Consider the following 20,338-nt stretch of genomic DNA (forward strand, 5'->3'; position numbering starts at 1 on the left):
ATGCTGATTGCATTTTCCAGCACCTGCCCACACTGCCAAAGGTACCAAAAGCTGCTTCAATGACCATGTGGTACTGTGCTTGATTGGCCAGCAAACCCGACTGACCTGAACCCCTCAGAGCATCTATGATGAGAGACACCAGACCCAACAAAGCAGATGACCTGAAGGCCGCTATCACAGCAACCTGGGCTTCACAACACCTGAGCAGAGCCACAGACTGATGGACTTCATGCCACGCAGCATTCATGCAGTAATTCAGGCAAAAGGAGGCCAGAGCCAATATTGAGTGCATACAAATGACATTCAGAAGCCTGACAATTCTGTTTCAAATATCATTTTTTATTGATCTTAGGTCATGTTCTAATTGTCTGAGTCTGTCTACACCGAATCACATGAAAAACAAACTGATACAGACGTTGTGATTTACAGATTTCATTAAGATTTCAGTTACGCTATTTGACCTGAAAACACAAATAGTCTTGTAAATTATTTAGGCTAATAAAATAAATATTCATGCCTTTTAGAATAAATACTTAGAAATAAAAGACTTTATGATTTAAGACAGACGACATAAGTGTAGAAGTATGTTTTCTGTATGTTATGTTTAATGTCTCAGCTTTTACAATCTTCTTCATTTTTCTGAGTCTGCAGAATTTTGTGAACATCCTGCAAAAGAGAAATGACCTCAATTGTTGATTTATCATTTGTGAATTTAAAAAGTAAAAACGTTGATTTGTATGTTATGTGTATGTATTGCTTATTAAATTCAGCAGAATTGAAGTGTGTGAATGTTTCATGATGTCTCGTGATCTTTAAAGCCTTCTAATCTGAAAGTTTGTGTCTAAATGTTTACTTGAGAAATGTTTCACCATTACATATCACACATGTATGTGCTGGCAAAAGCAACACTCACCACAAGAAGATACTGTGATGAGGCTTCAATGAGGTCCTGTAGAAAAGGATGCTGGGACAGCACAGAGAAAGGGATCTTCTCCTCTGCTTTAAAGTCCAACTCTTTACACACCTTCAGCAGCTCCTGAACACACACACACACCATCATCATTGTTGTCATCTTAAAAACAAAGCGCACACACAGACACACGTAGACGCACACAAACACACACACACACACCTCTCTGTACAGATCTCTGCTCCTGCAGCTCCGGTGAAAGCGGTTCGGATGTGCCGACATGAGATTCTGTCCGTGACTCAAAACTCTGAGCACATCATCCACTGACACGCCCTCTCCATCAGGCTCCGCCCCTCTGACATCATCAGCATCAAGCTCCTCAACATCTGCACCTTCCAAGTGTGTCACAGACTACAACAATGACACAACCGTTACACACAACACATTCTCATCAGCATCAGTGTCTGTGCGTGGCTTTTATTTGTGTACCTGTACCAGCGGGCCGGTGTGTTTATAGTGTAGTGTGTGTTCAGTCACGAGACCCAAAGCTCTGATGAAACCCTGAGAGGCTTCAGGATGACAGCAGAAATACAGCAGCATCTTCATATAATCCAACATCACTGGAGACGAGTGTGTGCTCGCAAACAAACTGAAGAAAAACTACACACACACACACAATCTTACATTACACACTCACAATATATGCTTTTAAAAACACATCTTAATAATGGCATGATTTAATTTTACCTTCTTAAGGTTGTCTAGTCTTTCATAAGGCAATGCTTCAGGTGGATGATGTTTGTCACTACGAAACCACAATTCAACCTGATCGCACAATAAAACACATGCGTTACATCTCATCTGAAGTGAAGGAGGGCAGAACATCACTGTTGCTTTATCACAGAATGACGCTGCAGTTGATCTGTTTTTATATGTGTTTGTGTGTCAGAGGTCATTATATAGATACAGAAGTATTTGTGTAAACCTGTGTGTATTGTTCTAGTGTGATGAGACCGGTTCCTGCAGCATCAACAGCTCTGAACCGCTGGAGGGTTTTAAACAGCTGAGTCTGTGACGGAAACGGCCACGGGAGGGCGACGCTGAGCACAAACTGACACCAGTCCAACATCTCAGAGTCACCAGTGAACGCACACACCAACTCAACAACCTGCGCACACACAACACACAATGACATTATACACACAATGTTATAATGTCTCTGTAGATGTTCTTCAGAGGTTCTGTTCATGATTTTGAATGACATCATGATTCCAGGAAACATTTTATTGGACATAAAAGTAGTGTAGTGCAAGATGATGTCATTATGACCTTTTGTGACCTTTTGTGTTTTTGAGTGACACCTTAGAATATACAGTACGTGTGTGTGCTGTCTTTATTTACATCCCATAGGGGACTGGTGTCGCTCTGGGGACCAAAATTGAGGTCCTAATGAGCAAAAAGCTTATAAATTGTACAGAACAAAAATAAAAAAATGCAAAAAGTTTTCTATGATCTTCAGGTTTAGGGGTAGAGAATAAAATGTACAGTTTGTACAGTATAAAAATCCTTACGCCTATGGGCCGTCCCCATGGAGATATTGCAACCAGGCGCCTCAACTCCAACCATGCCCTGCTAAGATGGCTCCGCCCACTTTAAGCTTCAAAACGTCATTTAGTTTCTTTAGAAAGTGAGTTTCTTTTACTAACGCCAGTAATACTAAAGGTGTTTATTAAGCACATTTCATCTGTTTTGAATGTTTTATTGCATGACAATGGCAGCTATATGCTCACGGAAATAAAGAAGCTAACTAAAATCAAATATACTTTTTTGTTGCCCTTAAAGTCCATGTGAGCCGGAAGTTGGGACCATTTGTACTCCAGTATTCAGAAGATAAGGACACCGGGCTTGTGTTTTTCACTGTGAATTGATTGGATGTGTTAAAATAGCTGTTGTATTGATTTGGAAATGAAACTGGCAGCAGACTGACGGTTGAAGGGGAGGAGTTAACGGATGCACCGCCCAAGCCGTCTAACATTCGTCGTTTCAGGGGGAAGCGCATTTTCAGAGTTTTCTAAAGATTATGAGGCCACGTTAATTTTAAAAAGAGAATGACCCACTTTGATAAACTATTTACTATAAAAGCTACATTATTTCACAAAAATAAGAATTTTAATTTCACTGGGACTTTAAGGCAGTCTTTGAGTAAAGCTGTAATGTCACATAACAACTACTATTTATCAGCCTACTACCTTCCTTGAGACAACATTTCGAGCCGTTTATTATAATCTGAAAACAATTAGGCCTACTAGACACATTTGATGTGGGAGCGGGATTTGGTTTAACCTATGAGCGCAACATGAGCGATGCGTTTGCCTGGTCCATGAGCGACTGAAGACAGCGCACAGTCACAGAGTTGCTCAGATGCTCTGGTGTGATGGAGTACCTGTGAGGACGTCATGTGTGTCCAGGGTTGAGGTAAATCATCACAGCCCCTGTGAGGAGAGATGAACTCTTGCAGAACTTCCGTCAATTCAGTGCCGGACAACACACCTTAACACAAACACACAATATCCAAACGTTTTCATTTCATACATATTTATTCTGGTTGACACATTCTTTATCTGTGTCATATTTTGTGGTGTTTCAGATGTTGTTATGTTGTTGATGGGGACCTGATGGTGCTGTCTTGTGCAGTTGAGCGCAGATGATGTTCAGCTGTTGAACGGTGAGTGTGCTGTCTCTGAGCTCCTCCAGCAGCGGCGGGGGGGGAGTGGGCGGGGCGCTGGCCAACACACGCGTGTCTCCGTCCACACAGAAATCAGCAGCGTGTAACACCAGCTCGTGACGGATCTGTCGGCCGTTCTCAATGTGCCGCCGAACCAACTCTGTCAGCTGCTCGACACTGAAAACACATGAGAGTGCATATGAGTGTGTGTGCTCTTCACAAGCCTCTCACATGATTCCTGCTCAGACCTGCTCATCTCCGACAGGAACCGTGTCTCCATCCACTCCTGCATCTTTGTGTAGAGCTCTTGTGTGTTCTGCTGGAGGCTGCACAACATTCTCACAGCGTGTGACTTCAGCACATCCAGACGCAACTTCACAACGCGTTCTGCACACAACACAACATCTTAGCAACCGCATCGCAACACCCTGACGACTGCGCTCAAAAACATCCTGAACCTTCATGTTTGAGAGCGGCTGTGTACTCCTGACGGATTCGTCTCCTCGTGGCTCTCCTCTTCACCTCCTCAGGGTTCTCCTCCGCTGCGGGTTGAGGACTGGGCTCATGAGATGGAGGAGGAGGAGCTCCTGTGAGAGAGAGAGAGAGAGAGAGAGAGAGAGAGTGTGTGAGTGTGTGAGTGTGTGAGTGTGTGAGTGAGAGAGTGAGAGAGTGAGAGAGTGAGAGAGAGAGAGAGAGAGAGAGAGAGAGAGAGTGTGTGAGTGTGTGAGTGTGTGAGTGAGAGAGTGAGAGAGTGAGAGAGAGAGAGAGAGAGAGTGTGTGTGAGTGTGTGAGTGTGTGAGTGAGAGAGTGAGAGAGTGAGAGAGTGAGAGAGAGAGAGAGAGAGAGAGAGTGTGTGAGTGTGTGAGTGTGTGAGAGACAGTGAGTGAGAGAGAGAGAGAGAGAGAGAGAGTGAGAGATGGGGATACCTTTCTGTTTAGCAGCTTTCTTTCTGTCTTTAGCTGTGTTTGAAGCTTGAGACTGTGTGTTTGCTCTCTGTGTTTCTATCGTGTGATGTTGGTCTTCCTCCTCCTCCTCCTCATCCTCACACCGCTGGACCTCTGCACACACCTGACACACAATGATGACACTGATGTGTGTTTCCAGGTGTGAGATCCACACACACAGATATGAAACACTCACTGCGCTGATGGCCGTCTGATAAATCTCCTCCAGCAGTTTCTCATCGGGGCGACGCAGATCTTGTTTTGAGATCTCATTGGAGGATGATCTGCTGGTAACCAATGGAAACCTAACAGGAAATAAACAAGCCATCAACATCATTTTCCTTTATACTCACAAGCAAACGAAATAAAGTTCAGTCACAACTGAAATAAAATCATGCAGCACATGAACAGTTTCCTGGTGTCCTCTGCTTCTGTGTCTTTCTTCACAGCATTCTTTGTTTGCTTCTCTGATGGGCCAGAAACAGATGAGCTGATCAAATGAAATATCAGAGTCAGACATCACATCAGATCCATCTCATACAGCAGCAGATCGGTTGAACTTCAGTTCACATTGCATTGTGGGTAACAGTGTTAGTTGTATAAACACATTCTATTACTTGTATAGTTGTATTCTGTGACATGTACGTGTCATGTGTATGTAAACGCTGATGTGTTTGTGTTTGATTTACATGTTTGATGTCTCAGGGTCCATGTTTTCACTCCAGGTGACGTCCAGCAGAGGAAGACGAGTGGAGTCACATGATGATGAAGGTAACAGAGCTTTATTCATTCCTGAGTAATAATCTCTGAGCAGATACACAACACCCTGACACCTGCTCACTTCTGTCTGTACACATCACACACACAAACACATCACAACAGTGAGTGACATTATCATACGTGTGCTTGTGTAGTATGTGTGCGTGTGTGTAGTGTTTGTGTGTGTGTGTGTGTGTGTGTGTGTGTTTGAGTGTGAGTGTACAGTAGTGGTTGTGTGTTTGTGTGTTTGTGTTACCTGTGTGAGTGTACAGTAGTGGTTGTGTGTTTGTGTTACCTGTGTGAGTGTACAGTAGTTGTTGATGATGAGAGCTGTATGAGTGTACAGTAGTGGTTGTGTGTTTGTGTGTTTGTGTTACCTGTATGAGTGTACAGTAGTGGTTGTGTGTTTGTGTGTTTGTGTTACCTGTATGAGTGTACAGTAGTGGTTGTGTGTTTGTGTGTTTGTGTTACCTGTGTGAGTGTACAGTAGTTGTTGATGATGAGAGCTGTATGAGTGTACAGTAGTGGTTGTGTGTTTGTGTGTTTGTGTTACCTGTGTGAGTGTACAGTAGTGGTTGTGTGTTTGTGTGTTTGTGTTACCTGTGTGAGTGTACAGTAGTTGTTGATGATGAGAGCTGTATGAGTGTACAGTAGTGGTTGTGTGTTTGTGTGTTTGTGTTACCTGTGTGAGTGTACAGTAGTGGTTGTGTGTTTGTGTGTTTGTGTTACCTGTGTGAGTGTACAGTAGTTGTTGATGATGAGAGCTGTATGAGTGTACAGTAGTGGTTGTGTGTTTGTGTGTTTGTGTTACCTGTGTGAGTGTACAGTAGTTGTTGATGATGAGAGCTGTGTGATCATGTAACCAGTCGTCATTAATAACAGCTGCTCTCTCCTGCACCGCCTCATCCCTGCGCTTATCACAGATATCCCACAGACGCTCACGCAAGTCCTACACACCCAACACATGCACGCAGGCACACATACACACACACACCCCAAATACACACACACACACACAACAATAAAACATGAGTGTGAAAGTATGAAAAGACATTGGCTTACTCTTGTGCTTCATTTGGTTGTTGATGTGTGTAGTGTGTAGTGTTTGGATCATTGACTCGTGACTGTTGTCCTCTGTTCATCTTAAAGCGACAGAGTGAAAATCTCCATTGTTTGGTACAGCAGATATAACAGAGATGAAAGCAGACATCATCGCTCCGTGTGCATAAGCCCCAGTGTTTAACTCTATATCAGCTCTATATATCACTTGATGGGTTTATCAGAGGTCTCTGTGTGTTCCGTGTTCTCTTACGTCCAGTCTTTGGTGAAGTTCTCCTTTGGTCTCTTCATCGTCTCTGATGTTGTCAGGAACACTGTTATAATCGCTCTGCCATGAGCTCACAAACTCCTGCTTGAGATCCGGCGTCAGGAGATGCTGTCTGAAGTTCTCTCTGAAACACACACATGTGAAGACCGTCATGCGGTCAGGGGCGGTCACATGTCAGAGGGCTTTGACTCTCACCTGATGTCATACAGATGATGAATGATGAGTTCACGTTCACTGCGGAGGTTCTGCATGACGCTTTTAACATGAGTCTCATATGAAGTGCACATGTTGTCCCAGTAAGGCACCAGATACTGTGAGATCTCCTACAAAAACATCACAACAACACGCTGACCGTACCATACAGTTCATCTTAAATAAGATTATTATGGGTTGTTCAGCCCAAAACTCAACACTCTGACATCATTTATTCTCTCTCATGTGTGTGTATCTCTGCCTTCAGTAGAACACAAAAGAAGATATTTTGAGAAATGTCTCAGTGGTTTTGTTTTTCATATAATGGAAGTCAATGGAGTTCAGTGTTATTCGATCATCAAAATTCTTCAAAATATCTTCTGTTGTGTTCTGAAGAAAGAAAGAAACTCACACACTTATGATTTGAGGATAAAACCATTGGCTTCAATAATGAATTTGACATTTAAACTCTTTCTGTGTTATTTTTTCATGTTTATTCATCATCATGGAGAGAGACGTTGTGTCACGCAGTGTTGGGTAAGTTACTCTGAAAAAGTAATTAATTACTAGTTACTCATTACATATTCAATAGTGTAATTAGATTACTGTCCAAATTACTCTGTCCTAAAAGTATTTAGTTACTCATTACTAATTACTTTCTATATCCTACATCGACCTTGATTAGTTCAGTGATTCAAGGATAGACATGAAACGGCTTATTGAATTCATTCAAATAAATAATATGGAGATGGTGGTCTAGTGGGTTAAACCACTGAACTGGTAAATCAAAGGTTGCTGGTTTGATCCCAACAGCCACCACCAGTGTGTCCTTGAGCAAGACACTTTACTCCATGTTGCTCCAGGGGGATTGTCCCTGTAATAAGTGCACTGTAAGTCGCTTTGGATAAAAGCGTCTGACAAATGACAAAAAAAAAATGTGAGCACAGATTTTAAAGTAAGACTCTGAATTTTGATGTCAATAACACTATTGCACAGCATATATTTCACAAAGTATTTAGTTTAATTACATCAAGTAACTGTAATTAAATTACAGAAAACATATGAGTAATCCCTTACTTTACTTTTTCAAGGGAAATACAGTAACTAATTACTTAGTAACTAGCTACACCCAACACTGGTGTCACGTCACGTGTGTGTGTCAGTGCCTGAGCTATCGGTTCATCCACATAAACACGTTCATCTGATGTTGAGTTTGTCTCTGAAGGCCGGACTCTTTCTGTATGACCGTGTTGAGATGAGACGGAATGACCTGGAGCCGCTCCTGTGGCCGTGAGAGCACATTTCAGGGTTAAATAATACAACTATAAACAGAAAGTTAAAGCAGTTCTCCTCATGAACATCTACCTTGATTAACTGAATCCATGACGTCTTTAAGAAGCGTCTCCACATGCTCAACAACAACATCTTCATCTGATTCTGCACAGATCTTCACCAGAATATTCTGCTTCTCACCAAACCACTCCTCCAGTTTCGGCCATGTGTCATGAAAACCACTAATTCTGTTGAAGTAAAAGAGCATCCAGCAGAAGTGATGGGAAATCAGTCCAAAGGTGGAAATAAAAACTGACAATTCTTCTAATTTCATGAAATGTTGCAGCGCTTATTGAAAAAATTAATAAATACTTGTCAATAAATACTTGTAATGTTTTAATGCTTTCAAAATGATTGCTTAAATGTTATTAAATACATTTAATATTACTAAATCCAGACATTGCTTCCAGGTTTGTATTTAGAACGTAAACATTATAATACTTAGCATTGAACAATAAATGAAACATCAAATACATTATTTTAATAAAAATGAAAAATGTGACAAATAATTTAGGAATTTTATATTCAAAGCAAAATAAAAATAATAACAACCACAATGTTTAATAATTTCCACAAATTAAGTTTAAATTGTTTTGAGTAAAAAACACACTATATTTACAGAACTCATCAACTGCAAGTAACATTAAATACCGATCAACGAAAGTTTTTCTTTTCTTTTAATGGCGGATCGCAACCAACATGTTTAGTTGTATATTGTTGATGAACAAAAATTTCAACTATGTCTACTGTGTTTCTACTGTGCTTTAGAGATAAATTAGAACTCAATGTGATTTTATCATTTCTTGCACTTGATCTCTGTATAACTGTAAGTGTATTGACACACCTGTGCTGTATCTGATCTCTTTCTCCTCCTCTGTCAATATGAGAGATGAACTCCTGACTCTTCTGTTTGTCCTCGTCTCTGTTCTCTGGACCTCCTCCTTCATCACATCAAGAGAAATCACACATGGGCTTCGTTCACATAATCAAAGCTGTTAAACTCACCGTCGGCCCGGCGTGAGGCTCGCTCCAGAACCTGCTCGTCTGAAACATCTAACAGCACCACCACATCCAGAGCTGGAGACAGATGCTGCGGATCATCTGGAGTATTCTTCTCTGCGGATGGTCGACTCTGTGTCCCGCTGAGAGCATTCTGCAGCATCACGGCCTGAGCGATGTTCACAGGAAACCCATCAAGAACCCAACCGCTGTCAGCAGGAACATTCCTACACAGCAAAAACACAAAATCACACAATGCAGCGGAGCAACAAACACTAAACATGCAGTGAGCGAGCGAGTGACACCTGAGAGCGTCCACGATGATGTCCACCAGCAGCTGATCTGGAACACCTTCACCAAACATCAGAATCTTCTCCACCTCACATCCTCGCTGTGCGCGCAAACACCGCTGACAAGACATCATCATCATGACATCATCATGACATCATCATGACATCATCAAACACTACAGAAGAAATGTGTTCTTCATATGATCAGGTGTTTTACTTTCATATCTTCTGTGTCCTTTCGTTCTTGAACGGTTCCTGATGTGTCAGGTTCATGAGCGGCTGGTCCTGATGTGAGAGGAATGTCACTGTCACCATAGTTATAAAGAAAGGGTCGTCACCGCTAAACAAAGACTTTCACTCACTTTTCTAATCTTTTCTTCACGAAATCCATAGTATAGATAAATGTTCTCCAGTTAAAGGTGCAGTTTATGATTTACAGCGGCCACTAGCGTTGTATTATAGATTTGCAACGAATCTCTCAGTCCAAACACGACAGTGTCCATCACAGTACAAAAAGATGTTGTTCTCATGTTGACGCAGGGAAGAGATCGTACGGGCATTAGAAAGACTGTAGAAAGAGCGATGTCTTATTTATTACATCAAATAAAAGCTCTGTGGGTCTAAAGGATAAAAAGAAGGATAGGACCTGTGCTAATATTATAAAGTCTTTCCAGCAGAGACGCGTTAGGCCCCGCAGTACTGAGGCTTTTAGCAGAGATACTCACAGATATCTATGGAGATACTTTCCAGCAGAGAGACGTTGGAGAGAAAGATCGTCTTAAAATCCCCCCCCATAAGTTTGCTTTGATTCAGATCAGTAGGTGAATAACGTTTGTTTTGTTATAATATTAGCTGTATGACGGAGCAGTTTTGAGCGACATTGTTTATCTGGAACTGCTTTAATATTGTACTCGTAATTCAATAGTTTCATAAGATTACTGTACAAGTGATTCTCTCTAAAAAGTATTTCATGACTTATTACTATTGACTTTATATATATTACATCAACCTTGATCAGTTCACTGATTCAAGGACAGACATGAAACGCCTCTTTTAATTCATTCAAATAAATAATATAAACTACATAAAGTATTATTATTAACTGTACTAAAGTATACAAATGTTAGAATTATACATTAAAGCACTGATTTTAAAGTTAGACTCTTGAATTTTGAAGTCAGTTCCACTATTGCACACACATACTACACACAGTATTGAGTTCAATGACATCAGAAGTAATTGTCATTAAATTACAGAATAAATCAGAGTAATCCATTACTTTACTTATTCAAGAGAAAAGTCAGTAATTACAGTTACTAATTACTTGGTAACTAGTTACAGCCAACACTGATTATAAGGTATAATGTATAACATGTTAAGTCAATGCAAAGACGTGACAGGACATTCTGCGGCGCGATTCGAGCGAATGATGCAGCGCTGATTGAGTGTTTCGAGCGTTTGACACGCAAGACGTGTGATTTAGTTGAAAAATCTGAACCTTGGCGAAAATTCACACAGCGATAACCAATCAGGAGGTTACTCTAGTAGTGACGTGATTATGACGTAGCGAGTGGAGGCAGTAATCCAAAACAACAATGGAGGACATAATCATCATCACTGTATGTGGATACCTGGAGCTGTACGATACATCTTATTTTTATACAAACAGGAATAAAAAGGATCTTGCTTGGAAGAATGTGAGTAAGGACGTCATAACGGAAACATAACGGTTCATTACGTAAGGTCTTTATACACCTCTGAATAAATAGTTTTGTATATTATATTGCATTTCTGTCAATAGAACCTCCTAAAAAGACTGTATTGTTCCTCTAAACAGAAAAAAATAAGACAAATCATAGAAACTCTTGCCCATTGAGTACTTTAGATTTTTAATTTAGGTGTGACCCTCCACCAAACAGACATGACTGATATAAATCCCATATACTTTTGCAAATGTGTCATTATTCGACATCTGAATATATATTTTTACATAAAAAGTCAATGTTTTAAAAAATATGTTTTTCAAAAACCTGAGTTGAGCGGTGAGATGTCTTGTTCATCTCTAAGAGGCGTCTCAAGACCTTCAGCTGGAAATCTCTCCCCACTCATCTGCAACAAACACACAAACCTTTATAAAGTCAAAATAACAAAAGTATATGTTGACCTGTGACCTCATCTGACAGTCACTCACAGTTTGTTTGTCCTGCTGATGGGCTGTTAGGACGTCCTGAATCAAAGCACCGGCCGAAAGCACACGGACACCAAGAGCTGATTCACATAAATATAGAAATAGATGAAAAACGTCATTAAAATATGAAAAAAACAAGATTTGAAAGTGTTTTTGTTGTCATTCTGCACATGTGGACAATCGTTTTGTGAGCGTGAGATGTGTCTTCAATGTGTTTTGTTTACAGATGAGAAGTTTTTAGAAGCACACTATCATAGTTGACTTCAAAGCTAACAAACACAGACTAAAACTCCAGCGTTATCTTGAATCTTCATCACAGTAGAGTTGATATGATGATGTTACCGGTGGTGATGGTGCTAAGGCAGCTGGTTTTGCCCGTGTGTGTTTTTCCCAGCACACACGCTCTGATGGTAAAGCGAGGGAACACAGGAGAGGGAGAGCGGCTGATGGGAATCTGAATCATGTTCTTCAGACGCTTCACGACATGATCCAGAACATCATCCTTCAGACGAGGAGCTCCATCTTCTGCCTCTTCACTCCAAACCCATTCGCCCGTCAGACCCTGAGACACACACACGTCCACGACTAAATCCAACTGAAAGATCTGGATGTCTGATACGACCTTTCTGAACTCACCACATACTGCTCATAGTCTTGATCGTTGAGGATCTGAAGTTTCTGGAGTTCAATGATCTGTTCCGCTGTTGGTTCTGCTGGGAGCGGTTCCACGCTGGCCACTTCATACAGAGGATTCCCACTGAGAAACATCTCCATCCATTCCTTCATCACTTTCATCGGGATCAAACTGTCCGCAACACAACACACACGCATCTAGCACTACTTTTCAGGGAATATGTCATCATTTCTTCATCCTCACGTTGTGTCAAACTTGTGTGAGTTTCTTTCTTCTTCAAAACACGACAGAAGATATTTTAAAGAATGTTGATCATCAAGCAATGCTAAACCCCATCGACTTCCACTTTATGAACACAAAACCACTGAGACATTTCTCAAAATATCTTCTTTTGTGTTCTACTGAAGAAAGACTCACACTCACATGAGAGAATTTTGATTTTAAACTGTTTAACTTTATTTTTTTTGAAGGTTGATGCTGGTCTGTCACTGGTTTATTGTATGATTGGTGATGATGCTCTAAACACACCTCACACCGGCTTTTACAACTATCTTACGAACATGAACAATACTTGTCTGTGAGGAGTCGATATTCTCCCACTTTGGTGCTCAGATCCACAATCTGTCCTAGAATTCCTCTGCAGATGTGGAAGTGTTTTTGATATCGAGCTTGAGCGCGTTCGGATGCGAGTCGCTTGTGTAGCTGGCGTTCCATGTGTATCTCCTCGCTGCGCTCCAGATGCTCCTCTCGCAGCAGAACCTGAAGAACACATGTCACTCCACTCAAAACTATCTCAGATACATCACGAGCAGGAGCTTGACTTTTCAAACTGTAGTGGCATAAAAGTATCCTTACATTTTCCTTTAAAGGAGTAGTTCACTTTCATAATAAGTTTTCATGATCATTTACTCCCCTCATGTCATCTAAGATGTTTATGTGTTTGTGTCTTTAGTGGAAAAGCAATGAAGGTTTTTGATGAAAACGTTCCAGTATTTTTCTCCATATAGTGACTTCAATGGACTCCAAACACTTGAAGGTGAAAATGAGTTTCAGTGCAGCTTCATAGGACTTTAAACCAAACCAGACCATGAATAAAGGTCTTATGTAGAGAAACCATCAGTCATTTTATATATGCTTTATAAACACAAATGCTCATCTTTTCTGTTCTGAGATGCGTGTTAATGACTTCACATAATGGGCAATTCCAGCGTTATGGACGTGACATAAAAATGCTCAGAGAATGAATTTGTTACGATTATATTGAACAATCTGTTAAAATTTTACTAAACCCTTGTTGATAGAGTATAAACATCAAAAAATGTCAGTCTATGAACACATTTTCTATTTAAAAAAGGGAAATAAACATGCGGTATGGATGTGACAAAAAAGGAAGTGTTTTTTGGGAGAAGACAAACTTTGTAGGATTTCTGTGAAATAAAATGCACAATCCTGAAGCAATAATACCCAATGAATGGAGAAGTGATGTCTCTGTATAGAACATCAAATAGTTACTTTATATTCATTTTCATGTGTTCATTTATGAGGAATGTGAAGCGTTATGAATGTGACAATCCTGAAAATGCATCTTACCTGACTATGAAAAATCAAGAAGTAAAAATAAAACAAATGCTTTACAGATTTGAAGAGAGATCTCACATGGGGATTTCAACCACCAAATGTTCAAATCTGTGTTGTTATCAGAGTTAAAACCGCTGGTAAATTTTAGTTTGAGTGGTAAGGTTGACATTTTCACAGAATTGCCCTAATGCATAATTACGTTGAAAACTTGCATGTTCAACTTGTGAACACAGACTCAGTACTTCCGCCTATATCAAGCGTGACCTTTTCAACGTAATTACATGTTATGTGAAGTCATGAACGCACATCTCAGAAAAGATTAAGGCCAGCATTTGTGTTTATAAAGCATATATATATTAGTGGTGGGCATAGATTATTTTTTTTAATCTAGATTAATCTAGATTAATTTTGAAATTAATCTAGATTAATCTAGATTAAAATGGCTCATTTGAATTCTGCCGAAGGCATTCAGAATATGTGTGCTACCCAAATAATGACTAAAAGTAAGTCTTTGAGAACGGGTTTCTCAAGCCAGGTGCCGCATTAGACCAGGGGCTCATCTCCTGTTTCCAAAATGCATCACAAACTGCTTGAGAAAGCTGTTCTACTATGATAATTGGTGATGAAAATTAAATTATGTTCAATTAGATGAACTTGTGTTTACTTCCGCATTAGCTAAGGGATGATTTCCGTTTAGGTGGTACTTGAGACTGGAAGAGCTCCTAAAGTACATTTACATTTAGTCATTTAGCAGACGCTTTTATCCAAAGCGACTTACAAAGAGTGAGGGAGCAACAAGCGATATGTCATACAGGAGCCATAATACATTAGATCTCAATACAAAGTTACTGGTTTCAACTAAAGCTAGACCACTACCTGTTGAGAGAAAGTTTATTTTTTTTTAAAACCAATTCCACATTGCACAAGGTGCAAACAACCTTAGTCTTGTCGATGTTTCTATTGGGAAGCTTCTTAAAAATTAATATTCCCTGAAGCAAACCCGGCGGCTTCATAGCTGCATCCATGTTAGCACGTCACGTTTGATGCGGTAATTTCACAGTAACGTTATGTTGTGTTCAGACCAAACGCAAATGGCGTGTCAAGCGCGAATGATTTATATGTTAATGCAAAGAGACAATAGACCTACTTGCTGCGCGAATCGCGCGAATGAAGCCCTGGTTATGAGATGATGAGGCGGCTTCTGCTTCCGCGAATGAAGCCCTGGTTATGAGATGATGATGCGGCGCTAAGGACGCGAATGAAGCCCTGGTTATGAGATGATGAGGCGGCGCTAAGGACGCGAATGAAGCCCTGGTTATGAGATGATGAGGCGGCTTCTGCTTCCGCGAATGACGCGAATCACGCGAGTTGAAAAATCTCGTTCTCGCCCCGTACAGTGCAGTTAAGCTGGTATACATCCGCGCTAAAATATCAAGGTGAAAGTCATCATAGCTTGCGTAGTATAGACCCAGCTCACAACCCAACTTTGAGAATAGATTAACGGCGTCATTTTTTTTATCGCGCGATAAAAGTCTCACTGCGTTAACGGCGTAAACGGCCCATCACTAATATATATATATATTTTTGTTATAAAATGACTGATGGTTTCTCTACATAAGACCTTTATTCATGGTCTGGTTTGGTTTAAAGTCCTCTGAAGCTGCACTGAAACTCATTTTCACCTTCAAGTGTTTGGAGTCCATTGAAGTCACTATATGGAGAAAATTCCTGGAATGTTTTCATCAAAAACCTTCATTTATTTTCCACGAAAGACACAAACACATAAACATCTTAGATGACATGAGGGGAGTTAATGATCATGAAAACTTATTTTAAAAGTGAACTACTCCTTTAAGTCCCAAAATGATGCTTTTTGGTGATTCATGGAGGTAGACCTTTTTTTATAAAAAAATTATAATTAACACCGTTTCTTCATAGGTTTGATATTAATAAAATGTAAAAGTTTTTTTTTAAAGATCTTGATATATATTTAAAATCTATAAGAAACTCTAAAAAAGTAATTGTTCGTATGATGGCAAGATTGTAATGTTATGTAAACCCATCTTGAGTTTGTTTTTATTGTATGTTTTATTTGTATTTGTCTTAATAAAATAAAGCCCATCTCATGCAGTTGGTGTGTTTGTGTTCTCACAGCTTCTCTGTCCAGAGCCTGTTGGAGATCCTGAAGGCAGCGCTCCTGGTTCTGTCTCTCCTGGAAGATGCGGTTCTGTCGCAGGATTTCCTTCTGTCGTTTGATCTGTGTCAGCTGGACGACGATTCTCTTCTCCTGCTGCGTCTGACGCATCAATCTCTTCACCATCTGCTCTTCTCGTATCTCCTCCTGAAACAAACAAGTCAGCATCTTCTTTAAGATTTGACATGATTTGATCATATGTGTTGTTGAGTCATAAGATACGAACAAATAAATAACTGTGGAGACCTGTTGAGTCTGGTGCGCTTGGAGTTGTTCTACGAGAGCTCGACGTCTGCGCATCTCTCTCTGCTCTCGTGCAGTCGAGTCTTCCTCCAGACGCAGACGGATGTTCTCCATGTATTCTCTGTTCCACTGTTCCCTCTCATCTGTGCTCATCACATGACCGCTGGAAACACACACACACATGTGACGTGCTGACCCTCTCCAGACACAAACTGGTCTACTGCGGTTTAGAAACACGCACCTGGAGAGTAAAGTTGCGTCTCCTGCCGGAGAGATCCACTTCTGGTTCTTCTCAAACTGAGCGATATCACGACGGACGAGCTGTAAATCAGAAGTCATGACTTCAATGATCTCCACTGAAACCACACGAAGAGATTCCACATCCAGATTTGATTTAAAATATGAAAAGTTGTTTTGATTGTCATGAAATAACTGCTTATTGCTCTGATGTTGGGTGAAATTTGGCAGAAATGTGTTCTTTATTTGTCTTATCTTTACATGACTAACACCACTCGCGTTTGTGCATTTGTGCGTCTGTGTGTAGTGTGTGCCTGTGTGTGTGTTATATTATTATGAGTGTGCATGACTGTAATGTGTGTGTGTGTGCGTTATATTGTCATGAGTGTGTGTGACTAATGTGCGTGTGTGTTATAAAATGACGTGACATGAGTTCACCTGAGCGTCGTGCTGTTTGCGAATCTGTTTTTTCTCCAGAGCTCTGGGTGATCGACTGTGTGGAGGCTTTGGGATCTGAATCACAGCCGATTGAATCTGAATCATCATGTCCTGCTGTCTCCTGCGCGCCTGACGATGCTAACAAACAACAACACAAGTGTCAAACACTTCCACACATGAGAACACAAGACTCACACCCAACAGTTGAATACATACACTGTTACACTGTCACCGGTGAGAAATAATCTCTCGTTCTGATTCAGCAGCTGATAAACACATGTCTGTATGTTTTGTTTCGTGGAAAACAAAGACGGTTTTCTCTTCACCTTTTCGATGTCTCTCGTTCTTCTCTCCTCCAGTCGTCTGACTCTCTCTTTCTCCTGCTGGAGTTCAGTCATGATGGACTGGTGGTACATGTCTTGTCCTCTTTTATGAAAACGCTTTGCGATCTTCTGCATCTTCACATCCGCTTCACGTCTCACCACCGTCTTCAAACGCTGAGAGACAACAGTTCCATATCAGATTAGGACATATTAGAAAACAACATTGCACCTCTTTCATTCCAACTGACATAAAACTGAGAGTTGTGTTGGATTTTTAAAGGGTTCTTTAAGTCCAAACATCAGACTTTCTGCAACATCAAGCGCATCACATTATTCTTAAAGGAATAGGTCACCCGAAAATGTTTCCCGTTGACATAAAAAAGACTATAGTCAAGTCATAGGGGACCATTTTTGGGTGAACTATTCCTTTCCTTTTGACCCGAAAGGCATTCAATGCAAACGTCTGGATGATCTGATGACACAAGCATGGCCCCGGGACTATCTGGACTGGTTGTGTCTGTGATCTTTGCTCATGTTTGACTTGAAATCATCACCTCAGTGTAAATGTGTTTCTCTACTCGGTGTAGTCGAGCTGCGGCGGCGGGCTGCATGACGTCCATGGCCGTGGCTGTGAGTCCAGATCTCTTCTTCTTCTGCAGGACGATGTAAAGCTGATAGAGAAGATTGGTGACTGCGCCCTGTCTGCCCATCATCACAGCTCTGGCCATAGAGAGGTCAAAGGGCACGCCCAACAGATGAAGCGTGGGCTCCAGACGTGTGAAATTATTCAGCTTTGCATTTGGAGTGCTGTGACATATGGATGCATATTAGTTGCTATTTTCAAATTGAAATGCAATACGCAAAATGGCAATGCAGTATGTACAATGACAATGCAATTGTGTTTTTAAATATACATTTTAAATAACATATGTGCAACATTAAGAGCAAAATGAAAAAAAATGCATTTGCAACACCCAATGCGCTGCGTAAATGAAAATGCACCCCCAAATATTCAACCTGTTAATGATAATGCATTTAGGGAAAATAACATTTGAATTTGAGTTTTGCTTGACTATCTTAAAAATATATAATCAATCCCGGGAATGCATTTTCATTTTAATTTTGCAACTTTAAGAATGTTAAAAATATCAATTTAAATAACAATAAAAACTAGCGTAGGAACTGACAAATAAAATAGCTATAATTAAATTTTTGTTTTGATTTTGCACTTAACATTCCACATATATTATTTAAAATGTATATTAAAATTTGAGCTGCTTGATTATGACAAAAATCATAATCACGATAATTTAGGCCAATATTGAGATCCCGATTATTTAACACGATTACTCTTACCTTTAAGAACAACTTAGAAAAATGTAAAAACTTGTGAATTTAACTGAAAAAAATATATAAATGTAAAAATAGCTCAGCTGAACCAGGTGGACAGGGGTGCGCTTTATGCGCTCAGATCAAATGTATAAATATATATAATCTGGTGGATTTATACCACAAGAAAAGAGAGGATCCATTAATTGCTCAGTCCTGTTTTAAATACACAACTGCATTGTCATTTCACATACTGAATTGGCATTTTGCGTATTGCTTTTCAAATGGAAAATAGCTACTAATATACCTCCTTATGTCACAGATAAAAGAGTAAAAATCAAGACTTTAAAAAACATTTATTACCTCATTAACATGAAAAAAAAACTGATGTAAATGTGCCTCTACTGCCCCCTCTGGTTAGATTTAAAATACCATTAAAAACGAGGTGTGTGAGACAAAATAAACAAACACAAAACCTTTTAGAAATAAATTATATTTTTTATTGTCGGGGGGGTGGATGGTTCAGGGTGTCTCTAATTGATTTTTATTTTCATTTCTTTTGTATTTAAAGAACATTTGTTAAGATTGTTTTAATTAAAGATTGAGATGAAAGCAGTATTATAGTGATGTTTGACCTGTGTTTTGAGAAGAGATGAAAATCATCCTGCAGCTCAAATCTCGTCAGAATCTCACCGATCAGAAATCCGTTCGCGAAATCTCTGCTCAGAGAAACCGGCGCTGTCGCGATAAACATGTGCATTAAAACTTTAAAAACATGCCAGAAACATCAACACTACATGTTAACAGCACGTATGTAGTAACAGCACTGCTGACGGACACTCACCGACCACTTTAGACAGACGGAGCTCCGCGTTCAGCCACTCGCAGATAATACTCGACATTCTCAGTGTATAATATCACACATTTACATCTAACCTGCAGAAATATAAAGACATTTACACACAGACACACACACACACACATCTATTGAGATGTTGTCGAGTTCCGGGAGTGTCTGCTTCAGCGTGCTGTTGCCACGGCAACCAAACAACTCGAACCCGAAGGTCACGCTCATACCACACACAACCACGACAGCAAATACAAACACAAAACTGATATTCAGCGATGACACAAAAATCCAACTCATGTTCGCTGGATGACGAAAATTAACCATGTTTTCTTGTGGTAGAATTTTTTTTGGTGCATTAATTACTAAAACCATATTGTTTTGTAGTAGCCTACATATGTTTTAACTATGTTTTTAAACATGGTTATTTTGACGTAACCATGGTTTTACTACAGTGATCATGGATTTTTGTTTTTTTCTGTGGTAATTTGTTTTTGTTGGTTTTAAATCATGGTTAATGATAATTTTCGTAAGAGATACGTCACGTGATTTTTATAAACCACCCGTTAAAAAATGAAACGACATCATGTGCAAATGTGTGAAAGAAGATAAAGATCTAAAAATGGAAGATAAAAAACATCAACCCAGAATATAAATTAGGGATACACATCAGCCATATCGGTATCGGCCGATAATACAATTTACAGTATTCTACATTGTGTAGAATAGATATTTATGAATGTGTACATTATATGAACAAAAGTATATTGTTTGGATCAGATTGCTATCTGAATGCTTTCTGTCTTGAGACCCGGTCGACTCGTGGCTATAAAGAACACTTTTCTGGAA

At 39.9% G+C, this 20,338-nt stretch overlaps 1 protein-coding gene across 1 annotated transcript; it reads right to left on the reverse strand.

The window, feature by feature from the left end:
• Nucleotides 1-353: 353 nt before the first annotated feature.
• On the reverse strand, nt 354-20,209 carry spef2 (sperm flagellar 2). The gene is made up of 36 exons (XM_056747400.1): nt 19,487-20,209; nt 19,278-19,380; nt 17,868-18,120; nt 17,317-17,487; nt 16,991-17,128; nt 16,557-16,636; nt 16,319-16,478; nt 16,031-16,219; nt 12,872-13,059; nt 12,303-12,471; nt 12,009-12,228; nt 11,670-11,746; nt 11,509-11,587; nt 9,696-9,763; nt 9,494-9,597; nt 9,195-9,415; nt 9,034-9,130; nt 8,223-8,377; nt 8,024-8,139; nt 6,861-6,988; nt 6,651-6,789; nt 6,150-6,287; nt 5,269-5,426; nt 4,983-5,069; nt 4,776-4,884; nt 4,562-4,703; nt 4,094-4,222; nt 3,884-4,022; nt 3,583-3,812; nt 3,354-3,460; nt 1,896-2,078; nt 1,658-1,735; nt 1,400-1,570; nt 1,133-1,321; nt 914-1,036; nt 354-666 (listed from the first exon to the last, which is right to left on the reverse strand). Exons 1-36 carry the CDS (start codon nt 19,542-19,544, stop codon nt 613-615), a joined length of 4,950 nt encoding a protein of 1,649 aa, XP_056603378.1. The 5' UTR covers nt 19,545-20,209; the 3' UTR covers nt 354-612.
• Between the last annotated feature and the right edge of the window lie 129 nt (nt 20,210-20,338).

Source organism: Triplophysa dalaica, chromosome 4 (assembly GCF_015846415.1).
Source record: "Triplophysa dalaica isolate WHDGS20190420 chromosome 4, ASM1584641v1, whole genome shotgun sequence".
Classification (NCBI taxonomy): domain Eukaryota; kingdom Metazoa; phylum Chordata; class Actinopteri; order Cypriniformes; family Nemacheilidae; genus Triplophysa; species Triplophysa dalaica.

Bases quoted from the DNA above. Each gene is read 5' to 3' on its own strand.
- spef2 (XM_056747400.1), bottom strand. From the start codon at position 19,544: ATGTCGAGTATTATCTGCGAGTGGCTGAACGCGGAGCTCCGTCTGTCT. The intron at 9,764-11,508 runs GTTTTTGAAAAA...CTCTCACATCAG, and splicing joins CATCTCACCGCTCAACTCAG to GACCAGCCGCTCATGAACCT. The intron at 4,223-4,561 runs GTATCCCCATCT...TCTCTCTCACAG, and splicing joins GAAAGCTGCTAAACAGAAAG to GAGCTCCTCCTCCTCCATCT.